At 45.2% G+C, this 14,390-nt stretch overlaps 1 protein-coding gene across 1 annotated transcript; it reads left to right on the forward strand.

Moving 5' to 3' along the window:
• The first annotated feature begins 401 nt into the window (after nucleotides 1–401).
• LOC139313240 (vomeronasal type-2 receptor 26-like) lies at nucleotides 402–11,735 on the forward strand. Its single transcript, XM_070938736.1, has 5 exons — nucleotides 402–625; nucleotides 1,359–1,650; nucleotides 3,571–3,789; nucleotides 4,360–4,423; nucleotides 10,831–11,735. The coding sequence occupies exons 1-5, from the start codon at nucleotides 402–404 to the stop codon at nucleotides 11,733–11,735; spliced, it is 1,704 nt and encodes a 567-aa protein (XP_070794837.1).
• Nucleotides 11,736–14,390: the final 2,655 nt, after the last annotated feature.

A 14,390-nucleotide genomic window follows, 5' to 3' on the forward strand; every position in this document is an offset into this window, starting at 1 on the left:
TCTCAAATATAGGAGTAATGCTATCATATCTCCCCTAGTCCTTCTTTGCATTAGCAATAGCACTTAGACTTATATACCACTTCACAGTGCTTTACAGCCCTCTCTAAGCAGTTTACAGGGTCAGCATATTGCCCCCAACAATCTGGGTCTTCATTTTACAGACAATGGAAGTCTGAGTCAACTTTGAGCTGGTGAGAATCGAACTGCTGGCAGTCAGCAGCTAGCAGAATTATCCAGCAGTACTGTATTCTAACCACTGTGCCACCATGGCTCATTAGACTAGACATACCCAATTCTTGTAACCACTCTTCAACCTAATCATTTTTTTTTTCTTTTTTGTTCTTCTCTGTACTGTTTCCAGAGTCTTAACATTTATTTTTATATTGTGGTGAATGACAAGAATGACTGAGCTGACTCTCCTGCTGCTGCTCTTCTGGCTCCTTCCTCCAACTGTCGCTAAGAGGATGCAAACCATATGTGTGTCCAGTGCCTCTTTACAGGGAAAATGGGACTATTACAATCGTGGTGATCTCATTATTGGTGGGGATTTACACCTCCAGACCTTTGTTTCCCTCAGTGTCCTAGACTTTCAAAATGACCCATCACGGCATTCCTTCCTAACGGCGTAAGTTTCATTGGAATGAAGATTATTATTATTAACCATTGCGTCTTGCTCTGCCTTCAGGTACAGAAAAGTTGATCCAGAAATCTTTCAGTGCTATTGCGCTTTGGAACTCTAGGTTGTCCTACCTTCAGGTGCTTTGGAGAATAGGTTGACCCCTTCTTCCTTGTGACAGCCCCTCAAATATTGGAACACTGCTATCATATTACTCCTAGTCCTTCTTTTCATTAAACTAGACATACTCAAGTCCAGCAACTGTTCTTCATATGCTTTAGCCTTCAGTCCCCTAATCTTCTCTGGATTCTTTTCTAGAGTCTCAACATCTTATATCATGGTGGCCAAAACTGGATGCAATATTCCAAATGTGGTCTTACCAAGATAGTATAAAGTGGGATTAACACTTCATGTGAACTTAATTCTATCCCTCTATCTTTTCCAAGAGAGAACCAAAATGACTAGGATGTAGAGGCATAATTTGGAAAGGTTATAGCCACTGGAGCAAAATGAAGAAGGGAGGAACAATAGAGTGATATAAATGGTCCATGAAGGGGACAGACAGGATTTTATCCTTTCTAAAAAGCCAACAAATGTTAATCAAGGATTATCCTTAAAAAAACCCCAAAGACAATGGAACCTGGGGATTCCTGCTCCAAAGACCACCACAAAAGATAAGGGGAATTCCACAAGAACACACAAGTTTTCCTGCAATGTTCCCCAATGTTTTTTCTCACTATAGAGTTGAATCCAAGAATTACCAGCAGCTCCTGGCCTGGGTGTTTTCAGTCAAAGAGATCAACAGGGATTCGAATCTCCTTCCAAATATCACTCTTGGCTTCCACATCTATGACAATTGCCAGATTGAGAGGAATATTTCATTAATCAGCCTCTCCCTTCTCTCCACACGAGGTCAAGTGGTCCCAGGTTATAAATGTGACAGGCAGGACCCTCTGCTCTCTGTCATTGGAGGTGACAACCCCAAATCCTCAATCCAGATGGCCTCCATCTTCAGCATCTTCAAGGTCCCACAGGTAAGGGGGCTTCACTGAATACAGTATGAAATATAAAAACAATAGAACACACAGAGTTGTTTTGGGAGAATCTTCAGAAGTACAATAGGTAACTTAGAGAATCCATGATATAGTTGAATTGATTTTTATATTTTATGTGTCAATATACATGTTTGCATAACCACAAAAAGACAGATGAGATAATTCTGGAAATTTGTACTTGCCAAGAATAATTTCTTCCTAACCCAAAAGACATTTCACTTCCACACCCAAGAAGGTTCTTCAATTTCTTCCTAACTTTTCTTCAAAAATTGTAGCCACCTTTTTCAATTCAGCTTATTTTCTGTATCAGGTTGATAGTTTGATTCCTTGGCTTCTGACATATCACAACGAGACAAAATGTGTAACTAGGGGCTGTTTCTAAGATGGGGAGAAGTTTATGTTTACTAATAACAGAATAACAGTAACAGAGTTGGAAGGGACCTTGGAGGTCATCTAGTCCAACCCTCTCCTGCTCACGCAGGAGATCTATTCTAGGGATTCGAACCACAGAACTGCCCACCTTTCTGATTGACAAGCTCAGCATCTTAGCCACTGAGCCACCTAGCCAGGCTATTTATAATTGGAGAGCCTGAGTGGTGGGATAATCAACCACAGAATGGGGAGCCCTAAACTCACAACAAAACTTTATTTTGTCTTTAAAAGAAGAATCTCTCTTCCTCCAGCTCGGTGTTGGCTTTGAGTCCTCTCAGGGAGACAGAAGAGTTTATCCTTCCTTCTTCCAGAATAATCCCAAGGAATCTCCTCAGTATGTGGGTTTAGTCCAGCTGCTCCTGTATTTCCAGTGGAACTGGGTTGGGCTTCTGGCCTCTGAAGATGACAGGGGAGAACATTTCATCTCATCCCTAATGCCAATGCTCCAGGAGAAGGAGATCTGCCTGGCCTTCATGGAAATCTTTAAATTTCATGATTTGGTTACTAGAATAATGAAATCACTTTTTGTTTACAAGGATTGGTTTAAAGCTGAAGTGATTATTCTTCTTGGAGAGTCCAGTAGTAGTATCTACGTACAGTTGGCTGCATCTATTCACATGCAATTGAGCATAACATCACTTCAGAATGTTTGGATTTTAATTTCACATTCCAAATTTACTGTGAAGGGATATCGAAGCCTACTGAAAGTAATGAAACCCTTCCATGGGGCTTTGCATTTTAGGGACCACACCAGTGATTTATCAGAATTCAGCCAATTCCTCCTGTCTTTGGACCCTTTGAATCCACAAGGGGACTTCTTTCTCCCACTATGGTGGGAGTCGGTCTTTGACTGCAAGATCCAAAGATCAAACCAGGTCCCTCAAAAGGGACCTGGTTTTCCTGTACCTCCATGTACAGGAAAAGAGAATTTACAGAACATACCATCTTTAATATTTGAAAGAAGCATGACAGGTGAAAGTTACAATATCTACAATGCCATTTATGCTGTGGCACATGCATTACATGCAATTTACGGATCAGGAACACGACCAGCTATTCTGAAGCTTGGAAAGAAGATCTCAAATGTCCAATCATGGCAGGTAATTTCTGTGACTTCTTATGTACTTTATTTTTATTTTATTTATTTATTTGTCAAGCATGTATAAGATAAATATTGTGGGAGCAAAAACATACAATAAATTTTGGAGTGTATCTTTACAATATTTGTATGTAGGTATGATTGTGATGAACCCGGAGTTGAAGAAGCCAGGATACTGGATAATGATAAAGAAGGAGACAAATATTTGGTGTTAATCCTGATTACTTAGACCTCCACCAAGGGAACTCCTCAAGGTTCTCAGAGGTCATAATCTAGGATGATGGCCACCACAGAATGATGGATGCCATGATGTCTCATGAGTGGCTTTCAGCAAGCACTCCAATGTCTGAAGGTCTGTTTCCTTTCAGCTTCTTCCCTATTTGAAGAACGTCCAGTTCAACAACAGTGCTGGAGATGAAGTCTTCTTCTCAGAAAATGGACTGGGATCTTCTCGTTATGATCTTCTCAACTGGTTTTGGTTCCCCAATCAATCTTTTGTCTATATCAAAGTTGGGCAGATAGATCCTAGGGCTCCTCCTGGCCAGGATTTCACCATTAATTCGGATGCAATCGTGTGGCCTACAAAGGTGAGCTGGAATTTTCTCAGGGAAAGACTCATATTCTCCTGGGGACGCAGATCATCCACACTCAGAAAATAGTCCAGCCATTTGATGAAGATTCTGCTTCCATAAGGGCCCCATGTCAACAGCTTTACATTTGAGAACTAATTTGTCTTGCAAAAGATTGGGAAATATTTCTTGAAACACAGGAGGAAATTAGAACTTCCAAAACTTATGTCCATGGACTATTCTCTTTCCATGGATCCTCATGATTTTTTGTTTTGGAAAAGCTGTTAATCAATGTCACAATTCTTCAATTCACAACCCCAAGGTGCCAATTCTGATATCCAGCATCCATTGGTGGGTTTGGGAGTGCCACTTTCCCCTGAAATCCCCCATGATTTCTGGTAGACCAAGCTCACGCATTTCTTTTGAAGGCATTCTAAAGATGGAAACAAGAATGTGGAGAAGAATTAAATGAAAGATGTTCATTGCTAAAGCCACCTCAAGCATTTCCCTTTTCTCTTTCAGAAGGTGCCCTTGGCCAGGTGTGGCATGAAGAGGTGCCATGCAGGAGAGAGGAGAAGAGTTCCAGAGGGCGAGCAGGTTTGCTGCTACCAGTGTGATGCTTGTCCAGAAGGGACCATCTCAAATCAGACAGGTAGAGCACTCTTCAAATGTATATCTTACAGGATCAAGGAAGCCATGGGTCAAAATTTTGATTTATTTGTCATTTCTGATATGATTAGGAGTTCTATTGATAGTTCTTGATGGAAAAATATTTATTGATAGAAAACTATTGATAGTTTTCAGCACAACCCTTCGGCGTTTGTATTTAAGTTGTCCTGCCCCACAGACCACCCTTCTCACTCCACAACTATCTAATACAGAATAGTTTCAGGACACTATTTATGGGTCCCCTAGGAGCAGTGGTGAAATGTAAAATTTGTTACTACCGGTTCTGTGAGCATGGCTTGGTGGGTTTTTTTTTAATGTGACTGAGTGGGCATGGTCAAGTTTTTTTCTTTTTTAATTTTAAAAGCATTTTTTCTACAACCTCTTCGGCCGAAAAAAATGCTTTTAAAAGCCTCTGACGATCCAGCTGAGTTGCCTGATCGTCAGAGGCTTTTTTTTTTTCTTTCAAAACCATTTTTTCTACAACGTCTTCGGCCGAAAAGGTTGTAGAAAAAATGCTTTTAAAAATATTTTTTAAAAAAGCCTCTGATGATCACGCTGCTCAGCTGGGTATGGGTAGCTGTGGGCATGGAGTTTGCTACCAGTTCTCCGAACCATCCGCCGCCATCACTACTGAATCAGGCTATCTGGTCCGAACCAAGTGCATTTCCAAGTGCCTAGGAGCCTTTTCACTCCTACTTCAGCAGGAGCAATATTTTCCTGAAGTAATAGGATGTGTGGTCCATGCTTTGATTTCTGGTATTTATTGTTTGCTTCTTCTGGCAGCATTATCCATTCCCCATGAAAATGATAGACCTTTCAGACTTGCTAAGTTTTTCCTATACAGAAATTCTGAATGAGTGAATACGAAGTATAGGATAACAGAGATGGAAGGGACCTTGGAGGTCTTCTAGTCCGACCCACTGGTCAGACAGAGAACCCTATACCATTTCAGACAAGTGACTGTTCAATCTCTTCTTAAATACTTCCAGTGTTGGAGCGTTCACAGATTCTGGAGGCAAGTTGTTCCACTGATTAATTGTTCTAACAGGAAATTTCTCCTAAGTTCTAGGCTGGTTCTCTGCTTGATTAGTTTCCACCCATTGCTTCCTGTACAAGTTGATCCAGAGACCTCTTAGCGTTATTTATTTTTATTTTATTTTATTTTATTTTGAATTTGTATACCGCCCTTCTCCCTGAGGACTCAGGGCGGTGAACAGCCAAGTAAAAACATCAAGTACAAATATTAAAATACAGTTAAAATATACATATATAAATTTGGCCCCATTAATTAAAAACAATAAACAAAACACTTAAAAACACTTAAAAAATTAGGCCAGCCCGGCTTGCTGGAAAAGGAAGGTTTTAAGGGCACGGCGGAAGGCACCGAGGTCTTGGATTCTCCTTATCTCTGGAGGCAATTGATTCCAGAGGGTAGGTGCCCCCACAGAGAAGGCCCTCCCCCTGGGGGTCACCAGCCTGCACTGTTTGGCTGATGGCACCCCGAGGAGGCCCTCTCTGTGGGAGCGCACAGGTCGATGGGAGATTGTCGGTGGCAGCAGGCGGTCTCGAAGATAGCTAGGCCCTATGCCATGGAGCGCTTTAAAGGTGATAACCAACACCTTGAAGCGCACCCGGAAGACCACTGGGAGCCAGTGCAGCTCACGCAGGAGCGGTGTTACATGGGAGCGCCAGGCTGCTCCCGTCACTACCCGTGCTGCTGCATTCTGGACCAGTTGGAGCCTCCAGGTGCTCCTCAAGGGGAGCCCCATGTAGAGAGCGTTACAGTAGTCAAGGCGAGAGGTGACGAGGGCATGAGTGACTGTGCACAGGGAATCCCGATCAAGAAAGGGCCACAACTGGCGGATCAGGCGAACCTGACAAAAGGTCCCCCTGGTAACAGCCGTCAGATGTTCCTCCAAGGACAGCTGCCTATCCAGGAGGACTCCCAGATTGCGAGCCCTCTCTGTGGGGGCCAACGACTCGCCCCCAATAGTCAGTGATGGAGTCAACTGACTATATCGGGATGCCGGGAGCCACAGCCACTCAGTCTTGGAAGGGTTGAGCCTGAGCCTGTTCCTCCCCATCCAGATCCGCACAGCCTCCAGGCACTGGGACATCACTTCAAGGGCATCGTTGGGGTGATCCGGGGTGGAGATGTACAGCTGGGTGTCATCAGCGTACTGGTGGTATCTCACCCCAAAGCCACGGATGATCTCGCCCAGCGGCTTCACATAAATGTTGAACAGGAGGGGCGAGAGGACCGACCCCTGAGGCACTCCACATATAAGAGGCCTTGAGGTCGACATCTGCCCACCTGCCAACACGAACTGCGACCGGTCGGAGAGAAAGGAGGAGAACCACCGTAATACGGTGCCCCCCATCCCCAACTCTTCCAGCCGGTGCAGCATGATACCATGGTCGATGGTATCAAAAGCCGCTGAGAGGTCTAACAGGACCAGAACAGAGGAACAACCCCTGTCCCGAGCCCTCCAGAGATCATCAACCAACGCGACCAATGCCATTTCCGTGCTGTGTCCAGGCCTGAAACCCGACTGGAACGGATCTAGATAGGATGTTTCCTCCAAGAATTGTGGAAACTGTCGCGCGACCACACTCTCAACAACCTTCGCCAGGAAGCGAAGGTTGGTGACAGGACGATAGTTGGCCAATATTGCCGGATCCAGGGACGGCTTCTTGAGGATAGGCCTCACCACCGCTTCTTTCAAGGCAGCGGGGAAGTGACCCTCACTCAACGAAGCGTTGATAACACCCTGGAGCCAGCCTCGTGTAACCTCCCGGGAGGCCAGTACCAACCAGGAGGGACACGGGTCCAGTAAACATGTGGCCGCACTAAGTCTCCCCAAAATCCTGTCCACATCATCCGGAGTCACAGCATCAAACTCCTCCCAGGTAACATTCTCAAGACTATTCCTCGTCACCCTGCCCTGATCTACCCAGTCAGAGTCCAAATCCCCCCGGATCTGAGCGATTTTGTCATACAGGTATTGTCCGAAATCCTCCCCCCTGCCTTCCAAGGGATCCTCCCGCGCTCCCGGATGGAGCAGGGAGCGGGTTACCCTGAACAGGGCGGCCGGACGATTCCCTGATGACGCAATAGAGGCGGAAAAGTAGTTAAACTTTGCCGTCTTTATCGCCACTAGGTAGGTCTTAATATGCGACCTTACCAGTGTTCGGTCAGATTCAGCGAGACTGGCCCTCCAACCGCTCTCTAGGCGTCTTTTCCGGCGTTTCATCTCCCTCAGCTCCTCGGTGAACCAAGGAGCCGTGAGGGATCGACACCGGGTCAGAGGCCGCAAAGGCACGACTCGATCCAAGGCCCCACCAGCCGCCCGATCCCAGGCAGCTACCAGGTCCTCGGCCGAGTCGTGTGCCAGATCTTCAGGAATTGGCCCAAGCTCCGTCTGGAACCTATCAGGATCCATCAGGCGCCTGGGGCGGATCCATCTAATTGGGTCCGCCTCCCTGCGGCGGGGTGTAGCGGTTTTAAGGTCCAGACGAAGGAGTGAGTGATCTGACGATGACAAGGGTTTCATGTCTATATCCCCTATAATAAGACCACTCAACCACTGGCCAGAGACAAAAATCAGGTCCAGCGTGTGTCCCCCCCTGTGAGTGGGGCCATGAACTAACTGGGTCAGGTCCATGGCCGTCATGGAAGCCATGAACTCCCGAGCCATCTCTGACGTTTCACCAACGGACGGCAGATTGAAATCACCCATGACCATAAGCCTGGGTGTATCAACTGCCACCGTGGCTATCACGTCGAGTAGCTCGGGCAGGGCCATTGCCACGCGGCAGGGAGCCAGGTACGTAAGCAGCAAGCCCATCTGAACCCCATGACCCCATCTCACAAAGAGGGACTCACACCCGGCAATCTGTGGCACAGTGGTCTCCCTCGGACCCAGACCTTCATTAATAATAACCGCCACCCCCCCCGCCCCTCCCCTGGGCCCTCGGCTGATGGAATGCTCTGAAGCCTGGTGGACACATCTCAACCAGAGGGACCCCTCCCTCCGGGCCCAACCAGGTCTCCGTAATACCCGCCAGGTCCGCTCCCCCCTCTTGAATAAGATCGTAAATGAGGGGGGCCTTATTTACCATGGACCTGGCGTTGCACAGCATCAGCCGGAGGCCCAGGTCCTGAGTATCTGAGCCACCTAGTATCCGAGGGGAGCCTTGAGGACCGGGGTGTGCAATCGCTCTCAAGTAGCGAGTGCGCACCCCCGGCACAAGATAAGGTCCTCTGCTCCCGCCATATCTGCCCCTCCCATCCACCGTGCTGATGACATCCCCAATCCCTCGTCCTGCGCCCTCCAGACCGTTACCCTGTGCCAGGCTGGGCCCTGACCTAGGTGGATTACCCCCCCATCCCCTTTGGTTGCCCTCCCAGTTCCCCTTAAAAGATTATTAAAAACCCTAATTAAAAAACCCCTCAATCCCCGCTTTAAAACATGCCACCTCTCAGGGCTCCAAAGCCCGTCCTTAAGGTAGGCCTTCGATAGAGTGGAAGGCCATCGCCGCGAGAGGGGGGCATCTCGCAGCGCAAGCAAATCTGCCGAGGTATAAGCCATACAAGTATGATGAGATGGAAAAGGGGAACCTTGGATGTCAGCGAAATTTAAAGATAGTCATTGAGGTGAGAGATGGCAAAAGAGGCTGGCCAGGATGAAGCTGGGGCCCCTTCACTCTCTCACAGTGATGGGGCGACCAGATCAGATGGTTGCAGTGCAGGCGGATGGCCACAGCCGTTCTCTCACCGCGGCTGGATGTAAAAGGCCAACAATAGTCACTTTCTCCCTGCAGATGGAGCAGCAGTCCTTGACCTGGACTCTCAGCTTCTCCATTGTGCTCTGGAACTTTCTTTCCTTTCCTTTCCCCCTCATGCAATTGATTTACTTTTAAATCACTTTTGGTCAGGAAAAGAGCCTTTTCCACTCACCACACTCAGTGTACAATTGTATGGCCTTCTTTCTCCCATTTTGTGATTTTTCCCCCCTAGCATTTACCAACAAGTAGCATACACACATATGAAACAGCAGGCTAAAGATCTATCTGTCTTCAAAGTTGCAAATCTTTATTGTCAGTGCACAACATATGTACAATGAGATTGGTTGAGCTCCATCAGTGCAACCCCCCCTCCCAACACAATACAATTCACAGTGAAGACTGGGCTTAGAAAACATAGAACTATGCTGCCTTCGGTCTGACCTAAATGTAGGTCATAAAATTATCTGCTACAATGTCCTATCTGTCAATGACTACTTCAGCTTCAACCGCAACAATACACGAGCACACAACAGATGCAAACTTAAAGTGAACCACTCAAAACTCGATTGCAGAAAATATGACTTCAGCAACAGAGTGGTCAATGCCTGGAATGCACTACCTGATTCTGTGGTTTCATCCCCAAACCCCCAAAATTTTAACCTAAGACTGTCTACTGTCGACCTCACCCCATTCGTAAGAGGTCTGTAAGGGGCATGCATAAGTGCACCAGCGTGCCTACCATCCCTGTCCTAATGTTTCCTCTACTTGTATCTATTTTATATATCCAATCCATGCTTATACTTATATATATATATTACCTAATACGTTCTTGCCAAATAAAAATAAATAAATAAAAAATAAAGACAGAAAATCCCTAACCCAATAAATCATATTAACAAACCCCTCCAGTCCTATTACATCAGTGTGAACATGTTACACATTGTGCTGGCCCTGCAAGTCCATCATACTACATAGTTTTGATGTTATTTCACATTCAGGAGTCTGACAGTCCATGGATAAAAATTGTTCTTCAGCCTGTTTGTGTGGCTGGATATGCTTCTGTATCTCCTTCCCGATCGTAGGAGGGTAAAGAAGTGATGACCAGGGTGTGAGTTGTCCCTGAGGATTTTCCTCACTCTTCTAAATAAATAAATAACTTTATTGTCAGTTATTGGATGATATTTAGAACTGGAATTTCTAAAGGCAGCGAGCCTTTAGAAGTTCCAGTATAAACTGAAAAATCCAGCTGTCAATCTTTCCATACTGAAAGCCACAGTTGTGAGCTTTTCTCCCACAAGGGGACCCGATATCAAACTGATCACATCAGGTGGAGCTGATCAGGTCCTTGTCTCAGGCTAATCTGTCTCCGGAGTCATTGTGAATGAAGGTTGATTTTCCTCTTTTGATTTCCCCATTAAGTGCTTAGTCGGTCACTCCATCACCCAATCAATCAATCAATCAATCAATCAATCAATCAATCAATCAATCATTTGAGGGAATAGTCATGTCACACTGAAGGAGGAAGAATGCCAATGGCAGATACCCCTGAAACCATTAGCGAAGATTAAGAACTTTAATATTATCATTTTATCTTCATTTCAGATGCCGCTCACTGTGAACCCTGCCCAGAAGACCAATATCCCAACAAGGACAAGGACCAATGCATTGCAAAGAAGATCCACTTCCTTTCCTATCAAGACTCCCTGGGATACACTTTAGTTTTTCTAGCTCTTTTTCTTTCTCTGATCACATCTGCAGTCCTTGTGATTTTCCATAAACATCATGACACGCCAATCGTCAAGGCCAACAACCGAAATCTCACCTACATCCTCCTGTTGTCCCTCCTGCTCTGCTTCCTCTGCTCCTTCCTCTTCATTGGTCAACCAGGGAAAGTCACCTGTCTCCTTCGACAAACTGCCTTTGCCATTCTCTTTTCCCTTGCAGTTTCCTCTATCTTGGCAAAAACTGTCATGGTGGTTCTGGCCTTCATGGCCACCAAGCCAGGAAACAGGACAAGGAAACTCTTAGGAAAACCACTGACCAACTCCATTGTCATAGCCTGTCCCCTGATTCAAGCAGTTCTTTGTGCCATCTGGCTGATAACCTCTCCCCCATTTCCCAACATGGACTTCCACTCCTTGGTAGGAGAGATCATCTTGGAATGTAATGAAGGCTCAGATTCAATGTTTTACATTGTCCTTGCCTACTTGGGTTTCCTGGCCTTTATCAGTTTCACAGTGGCCTTTCTAGCTAGGAAATTGCCCGACAGCTTTAATGAAGCCAAGTTCATTACTTTTAGCATGCTGGTCTTTTGCAGTGTTTGGATCTCCTTCCTCCCTACCTACCTGAGCACCAAAGGGAAGTCCATGGTGGCTGTGGAGATCTTCTCCATCTTGGCCTCTGGGGCTGGTCTCTTGGGTTGTATCTTTTTCCCCAAATGCTTCATTATCCTATTGAGGCCCCATCTGAATTGTAGAGAGAATATAATGAGGCACAAGAATCTCTGACTTATAAAGGGACTGGGAACTTTTATTCTGAGTTTAGGGCATTTTTGTATTTCATCTGATTTTTAAAAAATAGTGAAATGAGAGAGATAGTTTTTCCATTCAATATTTGTATATCATGTTATATGACTAATGATAAAATATCTGTTAATCAGCAACAATCACTCCCTCCTTCTTTGCTCCTGGTTGATCTCTCCTCTTCTTCTGAATCTTTATCCTGATTGAGGGAAACATCTGGAAGAACTTCTCCTTCATGCCGATTTTGAGGGAATGGAGAAAAAAGTGTTACTTTCTACCCTCTTTTCTCATTTGTCGACTGCTTTCCTTTGCCTCTTCTCATTAGGGCTTCGGGTGGTGTACAACACAAACATAAAATAATGATTGTAACAACAATAATGACAATAACAACAAATATATAAATCCAAAAGCTAAAATATAATGTGGCAACCAAGCACAAAATAAGATCAACCTCATAATGGCAGTTTCCCACTCAATTGATCTAACTGACCAGCAGGAATAGCCAACACCCCAGAAGATAAGCTCAGTGTCAGGGTTCCAATGGATGCCCTAATTAAACCATGAGCCTTGAGCCAAGCTTCAAAAGAAATCCAGTTATTTATTAGGAGCAACATGTCAGCACATACCCAAGTGAAGCCAGCTCTGCTCCATGTAATTTATGGCCCAATTATGACCTTGTTTCCCCCCCCCCATTCCCAGGGTGTGTCATAAATCACATTCTCCAATGGAGCACTTTCATGGACTGTAGAGATTACACCCCTCCAGCTGTTGCAAGTAACCTGGGATAAAGCCTTCAGAAAGGTATGCATGGAATGGTTATGGCTGCCATGTTGCTCCATCAGTTTTCCTCCTCCTCCTATGGCAACTCGACAGCAGGTCAGGGATGCTTTGCGAGTTGACAATCAGGATCCAAAAAAAAGCTTGACAGATTTGAACAATGGGCTCTATCCAACAAAATGAAATTTAACGTGGAGAAAAGCAAAGTATTATACTTCTGGGCAGGAAAAACCAAAGGTACAACTATAGATTTTGTGAAATCTGGCTCAAAAACAGTAATTGTGAGAAACACCTTGGAGCCCTAGTGGACAATCACTTAAACATGAGCCAGCCATGTGCGGTGGCAGCCAAAAAAAGCTAATACAATCCTTGTATAAACAGAGGCATAGAATCAAAATCACATGAAATATTAGTACTGCTTTATAAAGCCTTAGTAAGGCCACATCTGGAATACTCCATCCAGTTTTGATCACCACATTACATGAATGATGTTGAGAATTTGGAAAAAGTGCAGAGAATAACTAAGGCCTGCAGACTAAAACATATGAAGAACAGATGCAGGATTTGGGTATTAGTCTATTTGGGTAAGAGTTTGGAATTTGGGTAACAATTTGGGTATTATTAGTCTAGAGAAAAGAAAGACTAGGGATGACACGATAGCAGTATTCCAGTATTTGAGGAGCTGGCGCAAAGAGGAGGGGGTCAATTTATTTTCAAAAGCACCAGAAGGCAAGACAAGAAACATTGGATGGAAACTGATCAAGGAGAGAAGCAACCTAGAGTTTAGAAGAAATTTTCTAACAGTGAGAACAATCAGTGGAATGGCTTCAGAAGTTTTGGATGCTCAATCACTGGAGGCTTTTAATTTATTATTTTATTTTATTTTTTTATTTTATCACATTTATATACTGCCCTACTCCTGAAGGACTCAGGGCAGTGAACAGCCAAGATAAAATACAGACAATACAAACGTTAAAAACCCATTAAAATTATTAAATATTTTGGCCCAAAAACAAATTTAAAACACCCAATTTACAAGACAGATTAAAAGCAATTTAAAAGATTTAAAAGGGAGATTTAGGCCAGGCCAGCCTGCTGGATTAAAAATGTTTTGAGAGCACGACAAAGAGTGTGCAGATCTGGGATCCTCTGTATCTCCGGGGGGAGCTCGTTCCAGATGGTAGGTGCCCCCACAGAGAAGGCTTTCCCCCTGGGGGCCGCCAGTCAACACTGTTTGGCCGACGGCACCCTGAGAAGCCCCTCTCTGTGGGAGCATACTGGTCGGTGAGAGGCTACTGGTGGCAGAAGGCGGTCTCATAAATACCCCAGTCCGATGCCATGGAGCGCTCTAAGGGTGATAACCAAAACCTTGAAGTGCACCCGGAAGACCACCGGGAGCCAGTGCAGCTCGCGCAGGAGGGAGGTCACATAGGAGCGCCATGTCACTCCCATAACCACCTGCGCGGCCGCATTCTGGACCAGCTGGAGCCTCCGGGTGCTCCTCAAGGGGAGCCCCATGTAGAAAGCATAAGAAGAGAGAGCATTAAGAAGAGACTGGACAGCCACTTATCTGAAATGGTATAGGGTCTCCTAGTTGAGCACGGGTTCAAACTAGAGAACTTCCAAGGTTCCTTCCAGCTGTACCCCAATTAATTGATTGACCCCTAATGCCAGGTGGAAGAGGCAGGCCTTAAGGACTTATTACAAAATGAGAGTTGCTCTCTGTTGCAAATCAGGGAAGGGGAGTTTGCTACAGAGAGGTGGGACAACCACAGAAAAGACATTTTTGCCAGGTCCCATAAAAAAATTTAAAAGAAGAACTCTATTCCGTTCTAACTTCTTGGATGAGAAGTGAAACATTTT

The sequence above is a fragment of the Pituophis catenifer genome, unplaced genomic scaffold (genome assembly GCF_029215685.1).
Source record: "Pituophis catenifer annectens isolate HBS135680 unplaced genomic scaffold, rPitCat1.0.hap2 SCAF_1, whole genome shotgun sequence".
In the NCBI taxonomy this organism is placed as follows: Eukaryota; Metazoa; Chordata; class Lepidosauria; order Squamata; family Colubridae; genus Pituophis; species Pituophis catenifer.